This window comes from Dendrobates tinctorius, unplaced genomic scaffold, assembly GCF_039654945.1.
Source record: "Dendrobates tinctorius isolate UK_male_01 unplaced genomic scaffold, ASM3965494v1 ptg000120l, whole genome shotgun sequence".
In the NCBI taxonomy this organism is placed as follows: Eukaryota; Metazoa; Chordata; class Amphibia; order Anura; family Dendrobatidae; genus Dendrobates; species Dendrobates tinctorius.
Genome location: NW_027361788.1, coordinates 191,765 through 218,538, shown reverse-complemented (window position 1 = coordinate 218,538; position 26,774 = coordinate 191,765). Strand labels below are relative to the sequence as shown.

Below are 26,774 nucleotides of genomic sequence, written 5' to 3'. Positions count from 1 at the left end.
TGTCAAACGAGGCCGATTTCTTTCCAGATGATGACAGTCTTCTGATGGCGAAAACGATTGTTCGTTTGGAACATTTCACCTGATGAACATTTCCACCAAAAGCTTCAGACTCCAATCAAACGAGAGTATGCAAAAATGTCTATTTATGTATTCCATCTGTGCAGCAATGATTTTTTTTTCTTTTTCTACACAAAAAAGGGTCACATACATTTTCCTATATTTATAACAGAAATGACTTGCGTTGGTCCGTGTTCGTCAGTACGTCATCACCTACGTATACGGACGACGCAAGGGCATTTCATACTGATCAGACTAACCAGTAAAAAAAAAAAAAAAACACCAATTTAAAATAAAAAAAATAAAAAAATAAAGGTAATCCAGTCGAAAAGTGTTTAAGTCTGGAAAAACTAAAAATATCTAATGATATAAGGAATCAGTGTCCATCTATCGCGCAATCTGGTGAAAAGCAATTAAAAATGCTCCGTTAAATGAGTGCAATGCAATTGGATCAGGGCCTGTTCACACTGACATTTTTGCAGAGGGAAAAAAAATTGCAGGGTTTTGAAAAAGTGAATGAGATTTCTGAAATCTCTCGTGTACTCTGCATATTTTTTCCATCAAAGCATTTTTTCAAATCTGCCGAACGTCAATTCTTTTAGTATTTTTCACCTGTTCAAATGAATGGGAAGGGGTGGGGGAACCATTAAAATGTGAAGAGCTTTTTTCCTGCTGCAGCAAATACTTAACAAGATACCCTTAAGTTATGTTCACATGTTGCGATTTTGCAAAACCTGCCTGCCCTGCAGAAAAGAAGCTGCTTACAAAGTGGGTTCTGCTGCTTTTTTGCACTTAGCATTGCTTTCTATGGGTGAAAAGAAAATTGCTGCACAAACGTTATACGAATTGCTATGCAGCAGATTCTAAAACACTGTAGTGTTCCCAATTCAGTCACTGGGGGGGAAAAAAAAAACGTGCAGGAGATTTCTGAAGTCTCCAAGCTTTTACTAGTACTGTAAAATGCAGCTTTTAATTTGCATAAAAAATCCAGTGTGTGATCAGAACCTTAGGCTTCCTGGTTAAAGACAAGTGTACTTGTTTAGCAAATGTGTATTTTTACAGGACTTCACAGGTTTCCTACACCTGTTCTAATGCTTTTGGCCTCTGTCTAAAGAGGTATTCCCAACTCACAGATCCTATCCCAATATGTAGTAGGTATAATAATAATAATAATATTATTATTAGTAAATACCTCCAGTTAGAAATGTAGTATAGTTCTCCTGATAACCTATGTCACTTTCCCCATATCTAGGGCATTGCAGTAGCTTAGGTATCTATGGTTATGACCACTCAGTGACAGTTTCTAGTGGTTATAACCTTGGATATCTAAACTATTGCAATGCCATGCACATGGGGTAAGTGACAGCAAATCAGAAGAACTATATTACATTTCTAAATGTAGGCATGTTCCAATATTATTATTATGCCTACTATATATTGGGATAGGATCTTGGAGATGGTAATATCTCTTTAAAGTCCTACAGCTATATTTCTTGTGGATGTTTTGCACTTTAAATGGATATTCCCATTTCCAAGATCCTATCCCAATATATAGTAGGTATAATAATATTAGCAAATATCTCCAATTAGAAATGTAGTATAGTTCTTATGATTTATTATTATTTATAGCGCCATTAATTCCATGGTGCTGTACATGAGAAGGGGGGTACATACAAAGTTATAGATATCGTTAACAGTAAACAAATTTACAATGACAGACTGGTACAGAGGGGAGAGGACCCTGTCCTTGCGGACTTACATTCTACGGGATAGTGAGGAAGAGACAGAAGGTCGGGGGTGCAGCAGCTCAGGCAGTGGTGAGGCGGCAGAATGGTTATTGCAGTCTAAGCTTTCCTGAAAACACGGGTTTTCAGGTTCCGTTTGAAGGATTTGAGGGTGGTGGATAATCGGACGTGTTGAGGCATGGAATTCCAGAGGATAGAGGATATTCGGGAGAAATCTTGGAGGCAATTGTGTGAGGAACGAATAAGTGTGGAGGAGAGTAGGAGGTCTTGGGAGGATCGAAGATTATGTGAGGGAAGATATTGGGAGATTAGTTCAGAGATATAGGGAGGGGAAAGGTTGTGGATGGCTTTGTAGGTTAGTGTTAGTAGTGGATTTGTTGGGGAATTGTGAGCCAATGGAGGGATTTGCAGAGGGGAGAAACAGGGGAGTAGCGAGGAGACAGGTGGATTAGTCGGGCAGCAGAATTGAGGACAGACTGGAGTGGTGCAAGAGAATTGGCAGGGAGGCCACAGAGGAGAGTGTTGCAGTAGTCAAGGCGGGAGATGATGAGGGCATGTACAAGAGTTTTAGTAGATTGAGGGCTGAGGAAGGGACAGATTCTGGAAATATTTTTGAGTTGGAGGCGACAGGAGGTGGCAAGAGTTTGGACGTGTGGTTTGAAGGACAGGGCAGAGTCGAGAGTTACTCCGAGGCAGCGGATTTCAGGTGCGGGAGAGCGCGTGATGCCGTTGTCGTTGTGTGCGGCAGAGAGCGTGACTTGCTGTCACTTACCCATGTTCACGGCATTGCAGTAGCTTAGGAATCCATGCAACTAACTGTCACTATATGAGTGGTCTAACCATAGATACCTAAGCTACTGCAATGTCCTGCACATGAGGCAAGCGACATTGGCAATCAGAAGAACTATACTACATTTCTGATTGGAGGTATTTCCTATTATTATTATTATTATTATCATCATCATCACACCTACTACACATTGGAATAGGATCTTTGAAAAGGGAATATCCCCTTAAAGTCCTATAGCTATGTTTCACGTGGAAGTTCATAACCCGCACGAAGTTAAAGGTATCAACATCCACAAGAAACATAGAAATTGATATTCCCATCTGCAAGATCCTATCCCAATATGTAGTAGGTATAATAATATTAGCAAATACCTCCAATTAGAAATGTAGTATAGTTCTCCTGATTTGCCATGTCGCCTACCCCATGTGCAGAGCATTGCAGTAGCTTAGTTGCTAGTGGTTGTAACCTTAGATACCTGTCATTATATGAATGGTCGTAACCATAGATACCCAAGCTACTGCAATGTCCTGCAAGATCCTATCTGCAAGATCCTATCCCAATATGTAGTAGGTATAATAATATTAGCAAACACCTCCAATTAGAAATGTAGTATAGTTCTCCTGATGTGCCATGTCACCTACCCCATGTGCAGAGCATTGCAGTAGCTTAGTTGCTAGTGGTTTTAACCTTAGATACCTAACTGTCATTATATGAATGATCGTAATCATAGATACCTAAGCTACTGCAATGTCCTGCAAATGGGGTAAATGACATAGGAGATCAAAAGAACTATTTTACATTTCGGATTGCAGGTATTTCCTAATATTATTATACCTACTACACATTGGGATAGGATCTTGGAGATGGGAATACCCCTTTAAAGTCCTATAAATATGTTAATACCTTTATCTTCCTACGCGTTAACAAAAAAATGTAAGGTGAACAGGGACAAACTATTTAACAATATAATCAGAAATAGAACAGTAAAAAGCTCTGGACATGGCAAACTGGATAAATACTAATCTAACACTTGCCGAAGAAGCTTCCCCATAATCACAAAAATCTAAGGCTATGTGCCCACGTAGTTTTTAGGTTATGCGGATTTTGTTGGAAAATCCGCAGGACAAAAGTCCTGCGGTTTATCTGTGGATTAGCCTGCGGTTTTGCCCTGCAGTTTCACACCTCATAATGATAAGGTGTGAAACCGCAGCGGAAACCACATAAAGAATTGACAAGCTGCAGGTTGTAACCTGCGGAAAAATCCGCAGCATGTGCACTGCGCTTTTTTTTTCCATAGGAAATAAAGGTACTGTACAACGCAGCAGAATCTGCTACGGATCCGCAGAGCCAAAACCGCTGCGGATCCGCAGCGTGTGCACATACCCTAAGGGTACGTGCACACGCTGCAGAATACTCTGCGGATTTGGCCGCACGGATTATGTGAAATCCGCAGATAAATCTGCAGGTCAAAAGACCTGCGGTTTTACCTGCGGATTAGCCTGCGGTTTATCATCTCTACAATGGAGATGGTAAACCACAGCGGAATCCGCAGAAAGAATTGACATGTCAATCCTTTCTGCGGTTTAGAAACCGCAGCAAATCCGCACCGTCTGCACTGCGGTTTTTAATATCCATAGGATATTATGGTACTGTACACCACAGCAGAATCCGCAGCGTGTGCACACACCCTAAAAGATTCATGTTAAACAAAAATACATTGGTCTCCATGACAAGCGACATTTTCTTTGTCAAACATTCTAGCACATTTAGTTCCAGAGTGTAGCGAGAGTCCCAGACATTTGGGAAAAATGAGATATATTGCATCACGTCCAAAAACTATAACTAAAACAGAAAAAAAAACTAAAACAAACAAGAAGCAAAAACATGCATGAGACTCCAGAAGTTAAAATAACACAAGCACCAGACAGAATTATTAAAGAAAAAATATAGTAATTCCTGATATATATATATATATATATATATATATATATATATATATATATATATATATATTTATCTCCACTTATATTACCATATATACCGTACATATAATGTGAATAGTATAATATATCTGTGCTTAGTGAGGAAAAAAGTGGGGACCACTCAATATGTATGGACTAACCAAACCACCAAGAAACACTGGATTAACAGACAATTCCAAACAGGAAATTAAGTGAAAAATATTTAATTTTTGATTAATTAATGGTGGCAAGAGAGATGACCTAAAAAACATAGATAAAAAATCAATGTGCACGTATACAGGACCAAAATATAAAAATAGATAAAACATGCCATATTGAAAGATGGTAGCCCTCAAAGGGTAATAACAGTCATTATAATAGACCCCTAATACAGGTAAGTAAAATATATAATAAAATAACCAGTGAGCGTGACTAAATCACAAAATCATAACTAAAGCACACCCCACGTTTCGGAAAAGCTTCCTGCGCCTGGGTGCGTGTGTCTATGGGACCTGGAAACCCTTAAAGGTATATTGCCCTCTATATATTTTAATACTCTGGTACCTTCTCTTGCGATATTGGCACTTTATTGTTTCACCTAGTTTTGATCTAATCATGGATTTTTCTGCACATTGTGTGTTTATTTTTTAAATATATACTGAATATGCACTTTAGTTATGATTTTGTGATTTAGTCACGCCCACTGGTTATTTTATTATTTATATATTTTACTTACCTGTATTAGGGGTCTATTATAACGGCTGTTATTACCCTTTGAGAGCTACCATCTTTCAGTATGGCATGTTTTATTTATTTTTATATTTTGGTCCTGTATACGTGCACATTGATTTTATATACGGTATAAGTATTTTATGTTCTCTCTCTTACCACCATTAATTAAATTAAATATTTTTCACCTAATTTCCTGTTTGGAATTCTCTGTTAATCCAGTGTTTCATGGTTGTTTGGTTAGTCCATGACACTCCAGAAGGCCGGTTTTAAATCCAGCTACGGACAAAATGACGATGTGACTGTGAGCATCCTATCACCTAACTTTTCCTGTTTGCGGTAAGAACACAATCCTCTACATTTCACCAATCAAAATTGTAGGAAAGTTATTATGTAATGATCTTAGGCTATGCTCTTTATAAACGCTAGACGGCAGCGGTGATCCAACCCACAGCTGTCATGATGGCGGCAGTCGCCGATCACCCTAACCTAACCTTGACCTTATACAAAGAAGCAAACAAAAGCACATGCTACAGAGAAGATGCGCCAAATTCAGGGAGTGGCAGGTGCCTCTTAATGATTTTGGTGAATTTTACTACTCCATGCTCCTCAGAAAGAATGCCGCAAGAATCACCAGTCTTAATGGATTGGGGCCATATAGTTAGAGTCATGGGGGAATAAATATATATATATATATATATATATATAATCATATTCTGCTAGCACAATAGGTGTGGGACCTTCCTATCCCTTCTCTTCCATCATGCATTCTGTCAATGACTAAAGGCTGGCCTGTATGAACTGAAAACCTGTCTCTGTTAACAGTGCATGCAGCTGAACATACAGCAAGACAAACACCATCTACTTTCTGTAATCCATCGTGGGGGTCTCTGCTCCTGGAAACAGTCAGTGGACAGAAAGTTAGACAGAAGGGAGACTCCTAGAGGCCGGCACCTTGGGGGTAATGCTTTAGGAGAAAGACAATCTTTTTATAAAGTCATGTGCCTGAAAGTACAGGGACCATAGAAAAAGTCGAGTCCTAGTAATAAAAGCTGAATATTCAATGTTTCAAGAACAAAAATGCAATAACTACTTCTGAGACTTTCTATGGTTTTTTTTTTTTTTTCGCTTTTTATACATATTTCAGTCTGAATACATTCATTTAGTGCATCACAGCTTTAACAGTTTTGCTGCCAAAAGAATTCGAAAAGCCAAAAGGTTTGTTAGACGACTAAATCCAGGCTGAGACCTTCCAGCTTGTGCCGCACTCCTGCCCCCAAAAAGCGATGGCCAGGAGGTCGTACAGCGACCGCTGATAAGTCACAGTGTATAATTAGCCCCATGTAAAGCATAACTGGCGTCTAGCTACAATTAAGGCAGTACTATATTATTCAAGGCTGTACTGCATAATTCATGAAACGTTAGCCCCATAGAAAGCCTGACATGATGGAGAAGTCAAGCTTCAAACATATTAGGCAGTGATGCAATGTCATCCGCTCGGTGCTAGAAGACTAAGAGGTTTAGCACAAAAATAGAATCTCCAAAAGTGTAGGTACCAGACTAACTTTAAAGGATGTGGAAGCCATCAGGAGACTTTTTTTTTTTAACTTTATGAATGCATTAATTTTTGGCATGGTGTTTCATTATAATTGATAGACTGTTTGGCTTCTACAGCTTCTATGTATCACAGTTCATAGCGGACTGCAGAAAGAGTTAGGAGCAAACCCATCATTCAGCTGCTTTATTTTTTTCTTCTTCTCCCAGATGGGTCTCACTGATAGAAAAAGTTATCCTTTAACGGTGAATCAATGTAATCTGAGAGCAGTATAATGTAGGAGCAGAGACACCGATTCCAGTGATATATCAATGGATTGTGTGTTGCTGTTTCAATAAAATCAGTGATTCAACAAGAGGAGATTATCACTACTGGTCCAGGTAGCTCGTGCCTCCTAGTCCCCCTGCTCTGTATAACCACGCCCCCACCACAGGAAGCTGCCAATCAGTGGTGTGGGCGGGGTTATACACAGCTCAACATTCTGTGTACTGCTACATCTACAACAGCAAACAAAGACAAAAGCAGTCACTATGTCCAAAAAGAGGTTAGAAAACATCTTTTATTAAACAAATATACGTAAAAGACAGACTAACTGCACAAGTGAGGCTAGAAGATGGAATTAGATGCACTCCAGTATAAAATTGCCCAAGGAGGACTAGACCCTAGTGCAAGACGACACTCATAGGACATATGTCAAAGTGTCGCTAAATGTAATGAACAATGTAAGCTTATGGGTGAAAAATATATTAAATTTTAGGGCTACAATGGCCATCCCTCTGACAGTGTTGAATTAATTCAATCATGGGTAGGGCAAAAAAACCCAAAATGATACCCCCATAACACATGGCAAAAAGGAAGCACCCACATGTAAAAGCAAAGTCATAGAGGCACATCAAAACATACCCTCAGCAGAGTGAGATGCTGCACAGGATCAGCCCGCCTACCCCGACGCGCGTTTCGGCCAGTAACGCCTTCCTAGGACTAGGGTCTAGTCCTCCTTGGGCAATTTTATACTGGAGTGCATCTAACTCCATCTTCTAGCCTCACTTGTGCAGTTAGTCTGTCTTTTATGAATATTTGTTTAATAAAATATATTTTCTAACCTCTTTTTGGACTTAGTGACTGCTTTTGTCTTTGTTGTTTGCTATGCTTTATGCAGTTGTCTAATATTTGTCCTGATTTTGGGTGGTGATTTTTGAATTTAGACTTTGATATCGATAGATTACACCCATTATGTTCTTCGGAAACTTTGCTTACATCTACAACAGACAATATGGTGATCGTATCAAAATGACACTAGGCAGAGCAGCAAGTGATACATCGCTGGAATCAGGGTCTCTGCTCCTACATCATGCTGCTCTCAGAATACATAGCAAAAAACAGCTGACAGATTCCCTTTAACGCACTGTGCACTCTGTATGTTCTAGGACACAAAAAGCCTAACATTTCTAGCTGCAAAAATTAATTTAGCAAGATATGCCCACATTCAAGCTTAATATATATATATACATATATATATATATATATATATATATATATATATATATATATATATATATATATATATATATATATATACACACATACATATATAAAATTTTAAAAGGGTAGAAAAAAAATCTGATATGGCCGCCCTAATGTACAACTATTACAAAACACGGTAAGCAAAACATTCTTAAATTACACTTGAAAAAAAATTCCAGTGGTCAACAGTTTAAATAATCAATAATATATTATCTTCTTCCACTTAGAAAAATATTGCATTACATTTCTGGAACCAAAATTACCTATGCATGTATCAAAATAAAACTGCAAACATATTAAAACAGACAGGATCCATGTGACGAGTTCCTAAGACGGGGTGCTGTGTGATTAAAGAGTTCCCCGGGCTCCACCGAGATTACGACTGTCTGATCCGACTGGATCCAGCCTCAGCAGAAATCCAAATATTTGGCTCCTTACGTGGCGCTGTTTTAGAGACAGACCACTTGCAGGTCATACTTCAACTCCGAAGGCATCAAAGAAGCTCCAACATTGTGGCCAGAAAAACCCAATTTGGCTCCATCGTTCATGATGGATCGTAAGTGATTACGTGGGAGCAAGTCATAAAACGGAGAGAGCCGCAAAGCTCAAGGAAGATTACGACCATTTATTGCAGTGATATGTTGGGTCCACAATGGGACTAAAGCACTAAATATATTCTGGCATCACTGATGTGGCTCCAATGCTCCTGTTGGAGATCGATACTTTCTCGGAGAACACATTTTCGAAGGCTAGGTGTACTAACATCCCCCCCCCCACGTTTTCAATCATTTACGGATTGAAGTCAGTCGTGGGTCTCTTTGGGGCAGCACCAGTACCATCGTGGCCATCTCCTTGCCTGGAACAAGACACACAAATGGCCCCAGAAAGCCGCTTCAGACCTTTTTGGAAGACGCTGTTGGACATGCTGTAGATGACACAGTTGCAAAAACTGTTGCTGATGGCCAGCCAGGTCGTGAGAAAGGAGGCAGTTTGATTGGTATAGATCCTGGAGCTCTCCAGGAGGAAGTAGATGATGTATGGCAACCACAGGATATAGAAGACGCTGGTGATGCGGAAAAGGACCGTTGCGTAGCGCTTCTCCGGACTAGGCTGTCCTTGGGAAGGTTCGGCATCGCTGGTACTGAAGCGCACACGCCTTTCATTTATCTCCTTAGTGTGTTGTTGGCAAATGCGGAATATATTGAAGTACGTGAAACAAACAGTCGTGGCCGCCGGGGCGTAGAGCATCACCACAATAAAAGAAGTGAAATATGGATTGGTGTGCCATGAGTACGCACAGGTCTGAAATACATCTCCGTGATACCCTGGTTTTCCCCATCCTAAAAATGACGGCAGGAAAATAGCACAAGAGTAGATCCAGAGCAAAAGGATGCAAAATCGTAGACGGCACGCGGTGACCAACGTGTTGTAGGTGAGCGGTTTGGTTATGGCGATGTAGCGGTCGATGCTGATGCAAGCCAGCGAAGTCATGGAGACGCTCTTCAGTACGGACACCACATAACCGAACATTTTACATACGATCTGTTCTGGGAGCAGGTCCGTGCGATGCAGTAAAGTGAAGGACGGCACTAAGCAGCTGACACCGACCAACAGGTCGGCGTAGGCCATGGTCTGAATGAAGTAACTGGTTGTGTGATGGTTCAGCAGGGGAGCACAATGAAAAACGAAAATGACTATCAAATTGCCAGAGATGATGAGGACGGTCAGAAAGATGATAATCCCAACTTCCAGGAGGCAAACCGGAATAGATTCATGAGATCCCACGCCCAAAAGGCAAAATGGACCGCCACTGCCGCCGCCAGTGCTGCTGTTAGTTCCTTCAAAGGAAGAGTTCATTTTTAGATCTCCAAAGATATAAGCATCATGCCTGAGTCTGTGCCGTCCTTCAGGAAAACCCACCGTGTATCTGGCTACGACTCCTGCCGGGCGGCGTCTGCGATGTGGACTAACTTCAGTGAAGAACAGAGCCGTGCCAATTCTCTGCCATGTTACAAAGAGAGGAGGAAAAGCTCGGGAGAGAAGCTGGGGACAAAAAGGTGCAGTCATCAGGAAGCTGGGGTCATGTGGGTTCTCTGTCCTCTATCCGAGGCAATCCCACTCCATCATTACACTTCCACACAAGACATCAGAGCAGCTGAGAGGAGAGAATGTGACAGCGTTTGTACAATATCCAGCCCATCACTGCATCCTTTACACTTTCTAAGCCCCAGAAACCCAATCTAACGTGCCCTCATCATGCAATGAGAGACATGCTTCATGGACCTGACAATTTGCTGCAGATGCAAGAGTGCAGACTGGCACAGATTGCATTTGGATATAAGACTATTGCACTGCCAGTTAATTTTAGCATGCGGTCTGCATTCCCCCAGTGACAGCTAGGAGCCCAGCATCTGCAGCCCTGCGCTGTTATCACCGCAGCCCTCTTCTAGGACACAGAATAAAGGACACAACTACCAGTGCAAATACTGCCCCCAAAACCTTCTCTCTTACCACATGCACGCTGTCCTAGCCTGCTACGTGTACATTATGGAATAATCTGACTTCACTATTACTAACATTGGAGCAATAAGAGCTAGGATCATCCCCCATACACGATTTACCTGGTAATGCACATCGCTCCCCAGCTCTGGAGAAGTCCCATGGAAGGACTGCAGCTCACTTTGCTGCAGAATGGAAAAAATGTCTTTGTGAGTGTGGTCCTCTGCAAACCCTCCTCTCCTCCTCCCTCTCATGCATTGCCAAGATCAGCCAGGATCCCAGTCTGCACTACAGTGCCCAAACACCGGGGCTGCAGGCGCACGGGAAGCACATTCGCAGCTTGTCCTTGGTGTATATGTCCCACATATGCAGGACAGGATCACATATATACACTTATGGGCAGACCACAGGGACTTGACAATTGGATTGTGCTCACAATATATGATCGACTCTTAAAAGATCATTGCAGAAGGCAGATAGGAAGGTTCGCGGCATAGACATTCAGATATTTATTACTCAGTGAGATACGGAGGGGATATAAACTGGCAATCAGGATCGGAAAGTAGCTTCACATCCATCAAGGAAGACATGTCCACTCTACAGCCCCAGTACATGCACTGAGAATAGAGAGTTTTTCCAATCTCCAGGGGAGGTGTAATAATAAGAATATGAGCAAATACCTCCAAATAGAAATGTAGTATAGTTCTTCTGATTAGCTATTTCACTTACTCCATGTGCAGGGCAATGCAATAGCTTAGGTATCCCTGGTTATGACCACTCAAAGTGACAGAGTTGTTAGCGGTCATAACCATGGATACCCAAGCTACTGTAAAGCCCTGCACAAGGGGTAAGCAACGTAGCGAATGAGAAGAACTATATAATGTTTCTAATTAGAAGTACTTGCTCATATTATTATACCTACTACATATTAAGATAGGATCTTTGAGACCGGAATACCCCTTTAATAGAGGAAAACATGAATTCTTCTTACTAAACCACAGTAAAATCCCAGGAATTCTAAATATTATTCCAAGTCAATATCTAAAGTATACACATAGGCATCTAAAAATACATATAAGTACATAATTAACATACACCAGTGAAATTGGAACTCCAAGAAGGGAGAGTCAAGGCATTTTGAAAATCACACGATGTGGAAATACAAAAATTAAAAAAATGGAAACAAAACTCCAAAAACATCTCGTTTTATTCAGTATCAAGCATAAGATATCGCAGCACTTACAGCCTTGACTGCTACCAGCCTTGTTGAGGACGTTAATGGTTGTCCGAAAAAAAAGTTCTGCACGTTGTGTGCACTTAAGCACGAAGTCATCAAGATCCGCTGCTGGCAGATTCCTTTACAATTGCTGAACAATAACGTCCCAGATGTGCTCGTTAGGAGAACAGTCCGGAGATGCTGCGGGTTACAGTAGCAAATTTAGGCCACTCAAAGTAACCATGAAGAAAATTTCATGAGGGAACAGGAAAGTATCCCAGGAGCGTATTTCAACACCACATCAGGCTGCATGTTGCTTGTGCCATTGTGAGCTGTCTGCGTGACCTAATAATGTAATGGGAATAAAGGTTCCCTGAAAAGACAATCAGTGTGGGTCCTAGCAGGTGGGACCCACACCAACCAGCAACTGATCACATATCCTGCATATAGGTGATAAACTTTTTCAACCTCTTTAACAAAAAAGCAAAGTGAATAAACAAGAGAGAAATCTAACATCAAATCATTATTTGGTATGATTGTCCGTTGTCTTCAAAACTGCAGCAATTCTTTTTGGTACATTTGTACAAAGTCAGGGGTTTTGTTGTTTTATAGTCAGGTATATGAGTAGCCAGTTACACTAAACAGGTGACAATGAGTCGATATCATATATAGTTGGAGCATCGACTGAAACAGCTGTGTAGGAGGCTTAAAACTGGGTAAGGAACAGCCAAAATAGGCTACAAAGAAGAGGTTATAGAAGACAGTTTCTTGCCACACGTCACACAACATGGCAAAACTGGGCACAGCACCAAGACACCAGGTTGTTATACTGCATCAGCAATGATTCTCCCAGGCATAGGTTTCATAGCACATTGGGGTTTTAAGATGTGCTGTTTAAGCTCTTTAAGCACACAAAGAAACAGGCAAAAGTGGTCAGGCAACAAAACTTAGTGCAGTATATGAAAGACACATCATGCTCATTTCCCTGCAAAATTGGAAGATGTCCAGTAGTGCATCAGCTCAGAACTGGCAGCAATCAGTGTGACCCAGCTACACCCTTCTACTATTCTAAAAAGTCAGAAAGTGGTCTTCAAGGGTAAAAAAATGCAAGGCACAGGTACTTCCGATAATGACAGTCTAAGGGAAGGAATGACAAAGATACCAATTTGGTAATTTAAAGTGTAGCCTGAATATCTTCCGAGTAAAGGAACCTTGACTACATCTTCTGTCCTTTGGAAGGTCAAAATTAGCAGCGCACCAGTCCGGCGTTTTCTTCTATATTGTTGTGTTTCTTGCAATGTTAGTCTACCATCGCTCGAGAAAGGAGCAGAAGCTGACAGACCACAATATATCAGGTCTTTACTAAAGATGTGTCTGTAACTGCACAACCCTAGAAGAGTATATCCCTTTTTTATACTGGATTTATTGTGAAGATAGTTTGTTCACCAAACAGCAGGAGAGTGGTGTAATAATGAGTATCTGTAGGCAACATGGAAGCCCAGGTTGCTTTGAGAACAGCCTTCAGCTTGTCTGCATTGTTGGGTCTGGCGTCTCATCTTCCTGTTGACAATATCCCGTAGATTCTCAATGGGGTTAAGGTGAGGCGAGTTTGCTGGCCAATCAAGCATAGTGATACTGTTGTTTGTATCCAGGTATTGGTACTTTTGTCAGTGTGGACAGGTGCCAAGTCCTGCTGAAGAATGACATTTCCATCTCCAAAAAGCTTGTCGACAGAGGGAAGCATGAAGTGCTCTAAAATTTCCTGGTAAACGCTGCGCTGACTTTGGTCTTCATAAAACCCAGTGGACCTACACCAGCAGATGACATGGTTCCACAAACCACTGATTGTGGATACTTCACACTAGATCTTCAGCAGCTTGGTTGTCTGTCTCTCCACTCTTCCTCCAGACTCTGGGACCTTGATTCCAAGGTCTGGTGTGCAGTTTCCACAATCAGTGGTGGTTTGGGGAGCCATGTCATCTGCTGGTGTAGGTCCACTGGGTTTTATCAAGACCAAAGTCAGCGCAGCCATCTACCAGGAAATTTTAGAGCAGACAAGCTTTTTGGAGATGGAAATTTCATTCTCCAGCAGGACTTGGTGCCTGTCCACACTGCCAAAAGTACCAATACCTAGTGTAAAAACAAAAGTATCGCTGTGCTTGATTGGCCATCAAAAACGCCTGACCTTAACCCCATAGATAATCTATGGGGTATTGTCAAAAGGAAGATGAGAGACACCAGACCCAACAATGTAGATGAGCACCTTATTTATAATAATCTTTGGAGATGATTCTCAGGGAGAAAAGAGCTAAAAGCTCATTTCCATATTAAGGAAAATGTGGATTTTTCTGGAAGGCTACATCAGACTACAGATACCAAGGTATCATTTTATTCAGATTCCTATCACCTAAATGCCCATATAGATGGGTAATGAGGGGTGATCCTACTGACAGATTTCCTTTATAGCTGCTTTTGGTGCACAAACCAGACTAATAGGTCCAGGAGCATAGACATGCCAAGTAGTGCAATACAGGACAATGAGATTGATTGTACAGATATTTGGGTAGTTTGTGACTTATCTTGTATACCCTACTGCTCATTTCCTACTGAACCCAAGCAACTGGCCTCTACATTGCTGAAGAATGGACGAGCGAAGAAAAGGGAAGACGAAAATACAACCATCAAATTCTCTACATTTCCATCTAAAAGGAACCACTCACATCCAGAAACGTCATTTACCCGTAAATATAGTGTTAATCTGCAGGTAACAATAGTATGAACCCCAGCTTGCTGGAGCATCAGCTACATGGAGAAAATGAAGTTTTATCCTCCCTGCAGCCACTCTCTTCCAGTAACTGGGATGGCGCAGGGGACGGCTACAGTCACCGCTCTCTATACCGTGAGTGTGCTGAAATCACTGAATGACAGCTAGCTCTGCACACACACTTCACTTTCTCCCTGCAACAGCTGCACCAGTATACCAGCTACACAGGGTGTAACACCATTTACCTGCAGATTAAGCCTCTAGCTGTACTTAAATAATATTTCAGGATGTAACAGGCTCCCTTTAAACTTTCAACTGATGTCCAATTTTCCAAATCATTCCCCTCATAGTCAATATGCAAAACGTCCGACATGACGCAAAGCCATCCTGTCCAGCAATCACCTCAATCCCAATACATAAAGCAATAAAAATGTTGGACCCCCTTCCATATGCATCAGACAGGGACACAGAAGACGGCTGTAGCATATGCAATGCCAGCCTGAGTGCGGCCCAGATAAGCGAGTTTTTCATGTAAAGATCCAGGCATTAATATTTCAGTACCCTTTAACTAAAGCTGTCACAGCAGGATGGCAGCCAGCAGGTATCCGAGCTCCGGCCACCCTGGAGGACAGAAATACCTCCGACCCAATACATCACCTGCTCCAGACAGAACAGAAACTGGCAGGATTCAAGGCTCATTGAATGAAAGAAATTAATTCACATTTCATAAATGTTAACTTTCTTGAAGCAATGTATCCAATAAATGACCAAATAACGATAAAAGCCCCTTTAACACCTCATTTGTTAGCTTTCATTTTAGCAATGTTGAGTAGAAGATCGGCTGGCACATCGGAGCTAAGGGGATTCTTCAAAATTGAGGGAACAGAGGCTCAGAATGATAAAATAAAGATTAGGATAAGGCCACACATTTCTTTTGATGTAGAAAAAAATCTGGCACTCCCAAATGCAGAAAAAATTAATTTGAATTTATTCACAATCAGGTAGTTCATAAGATTTACATTCCAATGCGTAACGTTTTGGTCACTATCCGGACCTTCTTCGGACAATGTAAAGACTGTGAATATCTTGACTGTGTGGATTAAATAATGGTCATAAGGCAGCGCTGCCTTAACTGCCGTGGTTCCCGTGACAGGTTACAACTATGCGCTGAAGGCAGTATATAAGCTGGGAGAAGATGATGGATGAGGAGATGGCAACTTTAAAAACACTGACCTTTCTCTTATCTGTCACAAACTACAAACGGACTTGTAGTTGTCTCTCCCCTACAAGGCTGCATCATGGCTGGATAAGCGTCTGGCGGATAGTCACACTGTGTAATGGAACCCACAATCACACAGCCCTTCCCTCTGCTCACAGCGGCCGTCCTGCTCGCACTACCTCTGGCTGCAGTCAGTAATATCTGCTGATATCTACAGATGATGATGAAGATGGGCACTGGTTGTGGGCTTCTGGGCCGTGGCACCAGAAGAACCTCTAGTGGCCACGTGTAATGATGTAGAGACCTGCGGCTAGCAAGTAATCAGGTGGGCACGGTGTACAGCGACATGCATACCTTTGACTGGAGGACTGACGATGCTTATAGAGGAGCGAGGGGCGACAGTCAGTATTAACCTTGCTCCGCTCTTGGCAGAAGCTGGCGGACCATTACATAGAAGCATTCAGTAAGCTACAATCGTACAGAACAGGAACGAGCAGCCTCGTACCGCAGACATTTCATGCACTACCAAGTGTTTTACACGTAATATTAGAACGTCCATCACAAAATGGCATTTTCCTTTCAAAGAGAGTGCAAAAGAATAACCCTGTATAATAGTGACTCACAACGTACTGTATGGGGGTAAATAACCTACTAATTAAAAATTAGTCATTATCTGAAAAATCATTGTGGTAGTCTAGATTTAAAAAAAGTGTGCTTAACAAAAAGTTTTGTTACAACCTTCATGTGGTCAAGAACTTGTGGCACCTTTCTGCCCTCTCAATTACCAACCTCCGTCCCCGCCATCATGGCGATTGTCACCCTTCGTTTGGAGCGCTACCTGCTCCAAATCTCCCACCTTGTACACACTGACACTGGAGTGGCCGAGCGCTTCATCCAGTGTTAACGTGTGTGCTGGGGCAGAGCACTCATACATCTCCAGTGAATGGCGGCCACTCGCTGCACACAGAACCACAAAGAAGCGGTGGCCGATGCTGACACAGGGAGAAGGGAGAGCACACAATGTCTGTACATGTGCACTCTCATCCTCCTCTACGGTGGACAGGAGGCATAATTCAGCCAGCAGGTGGCAGTGTCACACAGAGGAGACGAGAACTGGCTATCTGTGATGAGCTAACGTGCTGGGATAAGATGATATCGGACCATGCTCTGATGCTAACCGATTATCTTCAGCGTGATCGAAAAACATGTCCGAGACCCCGCGGCTGCATGTCTCACGGATGTTCGACAGATGCAACACGTGGGGATTGCCTAACAAACAGGAAATCCCTGCATGTGTTGCCACCGTCTAACAGCCGTGGGACATGCAGCCGCAGGGACTCTAACAGATTATTCAAGCACGCCGAAGTCACTCGGTTAGCATCAGAGCATGGTCGCTCATCACTAGTAGCTGCGTAACAGACTGACGCCCAGGACAGGCAAGAATACTACTACATGAGGCAAGTAAATATCCATACAAGGGAGAAAAACAGCCACACAGGTGGCCCAGCCAGTAATGCAGTTATGGTGATACATACGGCACATGAGGCGCAGATAAGACACTAGAAACGTAGATCCTCACAAGTCGCTACTGCATTCAACTAATCCACACAGTCCCATAGGGCCTAACTGCATTACATTACAAGACTCAGCAGTGCTCCCCATTTGGAGAGAAGCGACTTTCCTCATACAGGTCAGTAAAAGTAAGTGCAGCAGGAAATAAAGCCGGTCTTATTGTAATATATCCAATAAAACGTACTTTTACTGATCTGTATCAAGGTAAATAGCCGTTCACCAAATGTGGAGGACGCTGAGTCTTGTAATGAAAGTCACTGGGATGTGTGTGTATGAGATATATATATATATATATATTTATTACAGACCAAAAGTTTGGACACACCTTCTCATTCAAAGAGGTTTCTTTATTTTCATGACTATGGAAATTGTAGATTCACTCTGAAGGCATCAAAACTATGAATTAACACATGTGGAATTATATAATTAACAAAAAAGTGTGAAACAACTGAAAATATGTCTTATATTATAGGTTCTTCAAAGTAGCCACCTTTTGCTTTGATTACTGCTGTGCACACTCTTGGCATTCTCTTGATGAGCTTCAAGAGGTAGGCACCGGAAATGGTTTTCACTTCACAGGTGTGCCCTGTCAGGTTTAATAAGTGGGATTTCTTGCCTTATAAATGGGGTTGGGACCATCAGTTGTGTTGTGCAGAAGTCTGGTGGTTACACAGCTGATAGTCCTACTGAATAGACTGCTAGAATTTGTATTATGGGAAGAAAAAAGCAGCTAAGTAAAGAAAAACGAGTGGCCATCATTACTTTAAGAAATCAAGGTCAGTCAGTCCGAAAAATTGGGGAAACTTTGAAAGTGTCCCCAAGTGCAGTGGCAAAAACCATCAAGCGCTACAAAGAAACTGGCTCACATGAGGCCCGCCCCAGGAAAGGAAGACCAAGAGTCACCTCTGCTGCGGAGGATAAGTTCATCCGAGTCACCAGCCTCAGAAATCGCAGGTTAACAGCAGCTCAGATTAGAGACCAGGTCAATGCCACACAGAGTTCTAGCAGCAGACACATCTCTACAACAACTGTTAAGAGGAGACTTTGTGCAGCAGGCCTTCATGGTAAAATAGCTGCTAGGAAACCACTGCTAAGGACAGGCAACAAGCAGAAGAGACTTGTTTGTGCTAAAGAACACAAGGAATGGACATCAGACCAGTGGAAATCTGTGCTTTGGTCTGATGAGTCCAAATTTGAGATCTTTGGTTCCACCCACCGTGTCTTTGTGTGACGCAGAAAAGGTGAACGGATGGACTCTACATGCCTGGTTCCCACCGTGTAGCATGGAGGAGGAGGTGTGATGGTGTGGGGGTGCTTTGCTGGTGACACTGTTGGGGATTTATTCAAAATTGAAGGCATACTGAACCAGCATGGCTACCACAGCATCTTGCAGCAGCATGCTATTCCATCCGGTTTGCGTTTAGTTGGGCCATTATTTTTCAACAGGACAATGACCCCAAACACACCTCCAGGCTGTGTAAGGGCTATTTGACCAAGAAGGAGAGTGATGGGGTGCTACGCCAGATGACCTGGCCTCCAGTCACCAGAACTGAACCCAATCGAGATGGTTTGGGGTGAGCTGGACCGCAGAGTGAAGGCAAAAAGGCCAACAAGTGCTAAGCATCTCTGGGAACGCCTTCAAGACTGTTGGAAGACCATTTCCGGTGACTACCTCTTGAAGCTCATCAAGAGAATGCGAAGAGTGTGCAAAGCAGTAATCAAAGCATAAGGTGGCTACTTTGAAGAACCTAGAATATAAGACATTTTCAGTTGTTTCACACTTTTTGTTAATTATATAATTCCACATGTGTTAATTCATAGTTTTGATGCCTTCAGAGTGAATCTACAATTTTCATAGTCATGAAAATAAGGAAAACTCTTTGAATGAGGTGTGTCCAAACTTTTGGTCTGTAATATTTTTAATTATATATATATATATATATATATATATATATATATATACACATATATACATACACACACACAGTCCTCATACGGTTCTGTTCTCCATGCTTCGCATGGCACATGCAGAAACACAATGCAAAGATTGAGTCAACTTCTCCCCTTTTTATCTGGTTTCATATTGTTGCTTGCCACAGGGGAGTTTGAACAAGCATCACATGACTAAAACAAAGTTGTTTAGCCACAATTTTGGAAAAGTGCCAACAATTGAAGATGTGTGACGTTATGTCCAATTTGCATTTTTTTCTGTATTTCTGATGCACACAAAGGAAAAAAACATGTGTATAACAAATCATGAAATTGCAATAAACCCATTACATCGTAAGCTATATAGCGTTCCTATCAAGTCATCATTGGCCCCTTTATTATCTGCTCTTTCCTGGCTCCCATCTATATCGCTTTCACTCCTATTTTCGACACAGTAAATCCATTCCTTTATCAGCGTGACGGGGACCGGCTGACAGCCTGTTTTAATAGGTAAGTCAGCCCCCTTCTCTGACGGATAGAATGAGAATGGGATGGACTCAGATGTTAAAATAAGCAGTCAGCTGGAGCTATTCACACACCGCCAAGGTCATTAGGGCAAGAAAGATTTGACCTAAACACCGCTGCTACATGTTGACCACAGGACTAAAAGCAAGAAGGCCAGGGCTGAGTTGCTAACCGAGGATGGGGCCACCTGGGGTAATTGGACTATAACAGTATGTTTGATAACTTACTACCACATTTAAATTGTAAGTTTGTATTTTAGCTGGAAACCCTATTAATATTTGAAAATATGAGTATATGAAAAAATGATTTTCTATTAACCATTTTGCATATCTGAAGCATTCCTGTATTACATCCAGGCGTCATGGACTTACTTTAGTGATGAGTAATCTGTACTTCTCCACCAGGTAATCATTGTTGTGACATCCGGCTAAGAGCTGCCACACTTCTCCTCTTAATGCCTCCGGCACGCCGCTCCTTACCAGAGTAGAAAGCTGCTTCGGACGTACGCTCAGATTCAGGTGCCTGGAAGCATAAAAATGGTATTAGAACAAAAGAAAGCAGTTGGGACTTACATGGAGAAAACAGCTCTGCTACATGTAAAATATCGAGGAATGTCACAAATATTACTACCTACAGCCACCACTGGAGGGCAGACTGCCTATACATTCAGCGCAGTAATGACAGGAACCTGGAGGGCTTCGGTATGAGCTCTTCACACCCAAAATAAACCAGGACATTGACTTTAACCCCTTTGCATCTGGCGTACGTGTACGGTGGATCTGCGGCAGTTGATGGCTGTGTTACACAGCAGGAACAAAAAGCTTAAATATGGCAGTGTATTTTTACATATATACACACACATACATATATATATACATATATATATATATATATATATATATATATATATATATACACATATATATATATATATATATATATATAGTCATATGCAAAAGTTTGGGCACCCCTATTAATGTTAACCTTTTTTCTTTCTAACAATTTTGGTTTTTGCAAAATCTATTTCTGTATCATAAATGTTTCTCCAGACAGTACGGGGCTGCTCTATCAGTCCCTCTGATTAGCTGCTAATTTCTATATTGGGGTCTGAATACTGTCCACACCCACTGTATGTGGCAAACATGGCTGTATGTTGTTTTTTTGTTTATATTTTGCGGGTTGAGTTGTAGCTTTGAACGACTCAATTTGTTTTAGAATATGTTGTATAGAAAAACGTAAAAATAAATTGCATTAAAATTGTAAACACATATCCAACATTTTTTTTGCACTTAGGATTCTGGAATTTACCTAATGGTTTAAATATTTTTAGATTTTAGTGGTTTTAGGCAATACTGCAGGCAACAATATCAGATGTTTATTTCTATTTTACTTTTTATCTTTCTATGTTTTGTAAAAAATTATTGGGGTGTCATTTCTTAAAAAATTAAAATAAAATTATTAAAAAAATGTGTGTGTGTGTATATATATATATATATATATATATATATATATATATATAGTCATACGCAAAAGTTTGGGCACCCCTGTTAATGTTAACCTTTTTTCTTTCTATCAATTTTCGTTTTTGCAACAGCTATTTCAGTTTCATATATCTAATAACTGATGGACTCAGTTATATTTCTGGATTCAAATGAGGTTTATTGTAGTAACAGAAAATGTGCAGTCTGCATTTAATCAAAATTTGGCTGGTGCAAAAGTATGGGCACCCTTATCATTTTCTTGATTTGAACACTCCTAACTACTTTTTACTGACTTCCTGAAGCACTAAATTGGTTTTGTAACCTCATTGAGCTTTGAACTTCCTAGCCAGGTGTATCAAATCATGAGAAAGGGCATTTAAAGTGGCCACTTGCAAGTAGTTCTCCTATTTGATTCTCCTATGAAGAGTGGCATCATGGGCTCCTCAAAACAACTCTCAAATAATCTGAAAATAATAATAATAATAATAATAATAATAATAATAATAATCTTTATTTATATAGCGCCAACATATTCCGCAGCGCTTTACAGTTGAACAGTTTCAAACACAACAGTCATAAGTAACAACGTTAACAATACAATAATTAAAGCGAAATAAGACGACCCTGCTCGTGGAGCTTACAATCTACAATGAGGTGGGGGGGATACAAAGCACAGGTTTGTATTTACAATGATGTATTTACAATGACGGTCCGGCCATCTTCAGGGGGTGGGGGTTAGATGGAGATGGTGAATGGGCTACACACACACAAACATGACTTTGATTACTGAATGTGATAGGCCGCTCTGAACAAATGTGTTTTGAGCGAGCGCCTAAAACTATGCAAATTGTGGATGGTCCTAATATTTTGGGGTAGAGCATTCCAGAGGATTGGCGCAGCAACAAAGATTAAGAAAACATCTGATATTGTTGCCTGCAGTATTGCCTAAAACCACTAAAATCTAAAAATATTTAAACCATCAGGTAAATTCCAGAATCATAAGTGCAAAAAAAATGTTGGATATGTGTTTACAATTTTACTGCAATTTGTTTTTACGTTTTTCTATACAACATATTCTAAAACAAATTGAGTCGTTCAAAGCTACAACTCAACCCGCAAAATAAAAACAAAAAAACAACATACAGCCATGTCTGCCACATACAGTGGGCGTGGACAGTATTCAGACCCCAATATAGAAATTAGCAGCTAATCAGAGGGACTGATAGAGCAGCCCCGTACTGTCTGGAGAAACATTTATGATACAGAAATAGATTTCATTTATTGGCACCAGTTTCTTACCCCGCATTCTTAATCACACATCCTGCAGTCTGTACTGTGTTCCGGGTGCAGTTTTTCCCTCAATTATCAGGACTATGACACAGCTGTTATTAAACATTTAATCATTGTGTTTAAAGGGGTCCTGTCATCAGGTCTGAAGTGCCCAGTATTTCCTATTATTTTATTCCCACTGCTTCCCCGAGTAACACATTTTTTGTTGTCTTTCAATCCACCATTCGGGTCCAGAAATCTGAGCCTTTATATTAAGTGTTGATTTTTATGGTCTTTACTAAGGAGGCATGGCTCAGAGTAATCATGCAAAGCAACCTAAAGACACGTGCCCAGAGGATGTGGTGAGCCACACATTCCTGGGAAAGATCATAAAAATATAGCACTAAATATCTCTGAAACTATATAGCCGATTTAAAAAAAAAACAAAAAAAAAACAAGTATTACTCAGGGAGCAAGCGGGAATAAAGTGAGAAAAAATGGCTCTCTGCTCCTTTCTGGGGAGCAGACAATGGCTGGGAGCTTATGTTCCCAGGGATGCTAGATTTCTCTCACCATGTCAGTGTCGGCTGAGGTGTTTTCTGGGGTGGGAAAACTGTTGCTCATAGCAACCAATCACAGCTCAGCTTCTTTTAAACAGCTCTGGTATATATATATATATATATATATATATATATATATATATATATATATATATATATATATATATATATATATACACACACACACACTCACTGGCCACTTTATTAGGTACACCATGCTAGTAAGGGGTTGGACCCCCTTTTGCCTTCAGAACTGCCTCAATTCTTCGTGGCAGAGATTCAACAAGGTGCTGGAAGCATTCCTCAGAGATTTTGGACCATATTGACATGATGGCATCACACAGTTGGAGCAGATTTGTCGGCTGCACATCCCTGATGCGAATCTCCCGTTCCACCACATCCCAAAGATGCTCTATTGGATTGAGATCTGGTGACTGAGGAGGCCATTTGAGTACAGTAAACTCATTGTCATGTTCAAGAAACCAATCTGAGATGATTTGAGCTTTATGACATGGCGCATTATCCTGCTGAAAGTAGCCATCAGATGTTGGGTACATTGTGGTCATAAAGGGATGGACATGGTCAGCAACAATACTCAGGTAGGCTGTGGCGTTGCAACGATGCTCAATTGGTACCAAGGGGCCCAAAGAGTGCCCAGAAAAAATTCCCCACACCATGACACCACCACCACCAGCCTGAACCGTTGATACAAGGCAGGATGGATCCATGCTTTCAGGTTGTTTACGCCAAATTCTGACCCTACCATCCGAATGTCGCAGCAGAAATCGAGACTCATCAGACCAGGCAACGTTTTTCCAATCTTCTACTGTCCAATTTCGATGAGCTTGTGCAAATTGTAGCCTCAGTTTCCTGTTCTTAGCTGAGAGGAGTGGTACCCAGTGTGGTCTTCTGCTGCTGTAGCCCATCTGCCTCAAAGTTCGACGCACTGTGCGTTCAGAGATGCTCTTCTGCCTACCTTGGTTGTAACGGGTGGCAATTTGAGTCACTGTTGCCTTTCTATCAGCTCGAACCAGTCTGCCCATTCTCCTCTGACCTCTGGCATCAACATGGCATTTCCGGCCACAGAACTGCCGCTCACTGGATTTTTTTTCTTTTTCGGACCATTCTCTGTAAACCCTAGAGATGGTTGTGCGTGAAAATCCCAGTAGATCAGCAGTTTCTGAAATTCTCAGACCAGCCCTTCTGGCACCAACAATCATGCCACGCTCAAAGGCACTCAAATCACCTTTCTTCCCCATACTGATGCTCGGTTTGAACTGCAGGAGATTGTCTTGACCATGTCTACATGCCTAAATGCACTGAGTTGCCGCCATGTGATTGGCTGATTAGAAATTAAGTCTTAACACACAGTTGGACAGGTGTACCTAATAAAGTGGCCAGTGAGTGTGTATATATATATATATATATATATATATATATATATATATATATTCACATGTATATAGACTACTGTTCAAAAGTTTGGGATCACCCAGACAATTTTGTGTTTTCCATGAAAACTCATACTTTTATTAATCAAATGAGTTGCCAAATGAATTTAAAATCTAGTCCAGACATTGACAAGGTTCAAAAAAAAAGATTTTTATTTGAAATAATAATTTTCTCCTTCAAACTTTGCTTCCGTCAAAGAATGCTCCCTTTGCAGCAATTACAGTATTGCAGACCTTTGGCATTCTAGCAGTTAATTTGCTGAGGTAATCTGGAGAAATTTCACCCCATGCTTCCAGAAGCCCCCCCCCCCCCCACAAGTTGGTTTGGCTTGATGGGCACTTTTTGCGTACCATACGGTCAAGCTGCTCCCACACAGCTCAGTGGGGTTGAGCTCTGGTGACTGCGCTGGCCACTCCATTACAGATAGAATACCAGCTGCCTGCTTCTTCCCTAAATAGTTCTTGCATAATTTGGAGGTGAGCTTTGGGTCATTGTCCTGTTGTAGGATGAAATTGGCTCCAATCAAGTGCTGTCCACAGGGTATGGGATGGCATTACAAAATGGAGTGATCGCCTTCCTTATTCAAAATCCCTTTTATCTTGTACAAATCTCCCACTTTACCAGCACCAAAGCAACCCCAGACCATCACATTACCTCCACCATGCTTGACAGATTCCAGCATCTTTTCAGTTGTTCTGCGTCTCACAAATGTTCTTCTGTGTGATCCAAACACCTCAAACTTGGATTCGTCTGTCCATAACACTTTTTTCCAATTTTCCTCTGTCCAATGTCTGTGTTCTTTTGCCCATATTAATCTTTTCCTTTTATTAGCCAGTCTCAGATATGGCTTTTTCTTTGCCACTCTGCCATGAAGGCCAGCATCCCGGAGTTGCCTCTTGTAGACGTTGACACTGGCGTTTTGCGTATACTATTTAATGAAGCTACCACTTGTGGACCTGTGAGGTGTCGATTTCTCAAACTGCAGACTCTAATGCACTTGTCTTGTTGCTCAGTTGTGCAGTGGAGACTCCCACTTCTCTTTCTACTCTGGTTAGAGCCTGTTTGTGCTCTCCCCTGAAGGGAGTAGTACACACCATTGTAGGAAATCTTCAGTTCCCTAGCAACTTCTCGGATGGAATAGCCTTCATTTCTAAGAACAAGAATAGACTGTCGAGTTTCAAATGAAAGTTCGTTTTTTCTGGCCATTTTTAGAGTTTAATGGAACCAACAAATGTAATGCTCCAGATTCTCAACTAGCTCAAGGGAAGGTCTGGTTTATACGCGTAGTTTCTCTACTCAGCCAAACAGTTTTCAGCTGTGCTAACATACTTGTACAAGGGCTTTCAAGGGTATTCAAACCATCCATAAGCTTTCTTACACAGTTAGCAAACACAAAGTACCATAAAAACATTGGAGTGATGGTTGTTGGAAATGGCCCTCTGTACACCTATGAAGATATTGCATTACAAAGCAGACATTTGCACCTAGAATAGTCATTTACCATATTAATGTATAGAATGTATTTCTGAATCATTTAATGTTAGCTTCATTGGAAAAAAAAGGTGCTTTTCTTTCAAAAAATAAGGAAATTCCTAAGTGATCCTAAACTTTTGAACGGTAGTGTATATAAAAAATATAATCTGACCCAAACTATTATTATGTCTTGAGTTTTTTTGGTTATCATACCTTCCTTAAAAGAAAAAAGAAAACTGCAATAAAAAGTAAGCAAAATGTTGTATCTGCCCCCGCCAAAAAAGGGCATCAATACAAAAAAAATAAAATCAGCTTGTGACACAAAAAAAAAAATTCCTTCTATAGGTTCATCAACGGAAATATAAAAAAGTTACAGATATCAAAAAATGGCGACTTTTTTTTTTGTTAGACAAAATTCCTGAATATTTTTTCACTACCTAACATTATATACATA

General features: G+C 41.1%; 2 protein-coding genes across 4 annotated transcripts in view; both read right to left on the bottom strand.

Moving 5' to 3' along the window:
- RABGAP1 (RAB GTPase activating protein 1) overlaps window positions 1-26,774 on the bottom strand; it is a 263,850-nt gene that overhangs the window by 116,452 nt on the left and 120,624 nt on the right. For all 3 annotated transcript variants that reach the window (XM_073590685.1, XM_073590687.1, XM_073590686.1), the window contains exon 13: window positions 20,457-20,607. In XM_073590685.1, coding sequence (XP_073446786.1) covers window positions 20,457-20,607 — 151 coding nt within the window. The remainder of the gene's footprint in view (window positions 1-20,456; window positions 20,608-26,774) is intronic.
- LOC141101570 (probable G-protein coupled receptor 21) lies at window positions 8,551-11,045 on the bottom strand. The gene is made up of 2 exons (XM_073590688.1): window positions 10,983-11,045; window positions 8,551-10,516 (listed from the first exon to the last, which is right to left on the bottom strand). Exon 2 carries the CDS (start codon window positions 10,426-10,428, stop codon window positions 9,151-9,153), a length of 1,278 nt encoding a protein of 425 aa, XP_073446789.1. The 5' UTR covers window positions 10,429-10,516; window positions 10,983-11,045; the 3' UTR covers window positions 8,551-9,150.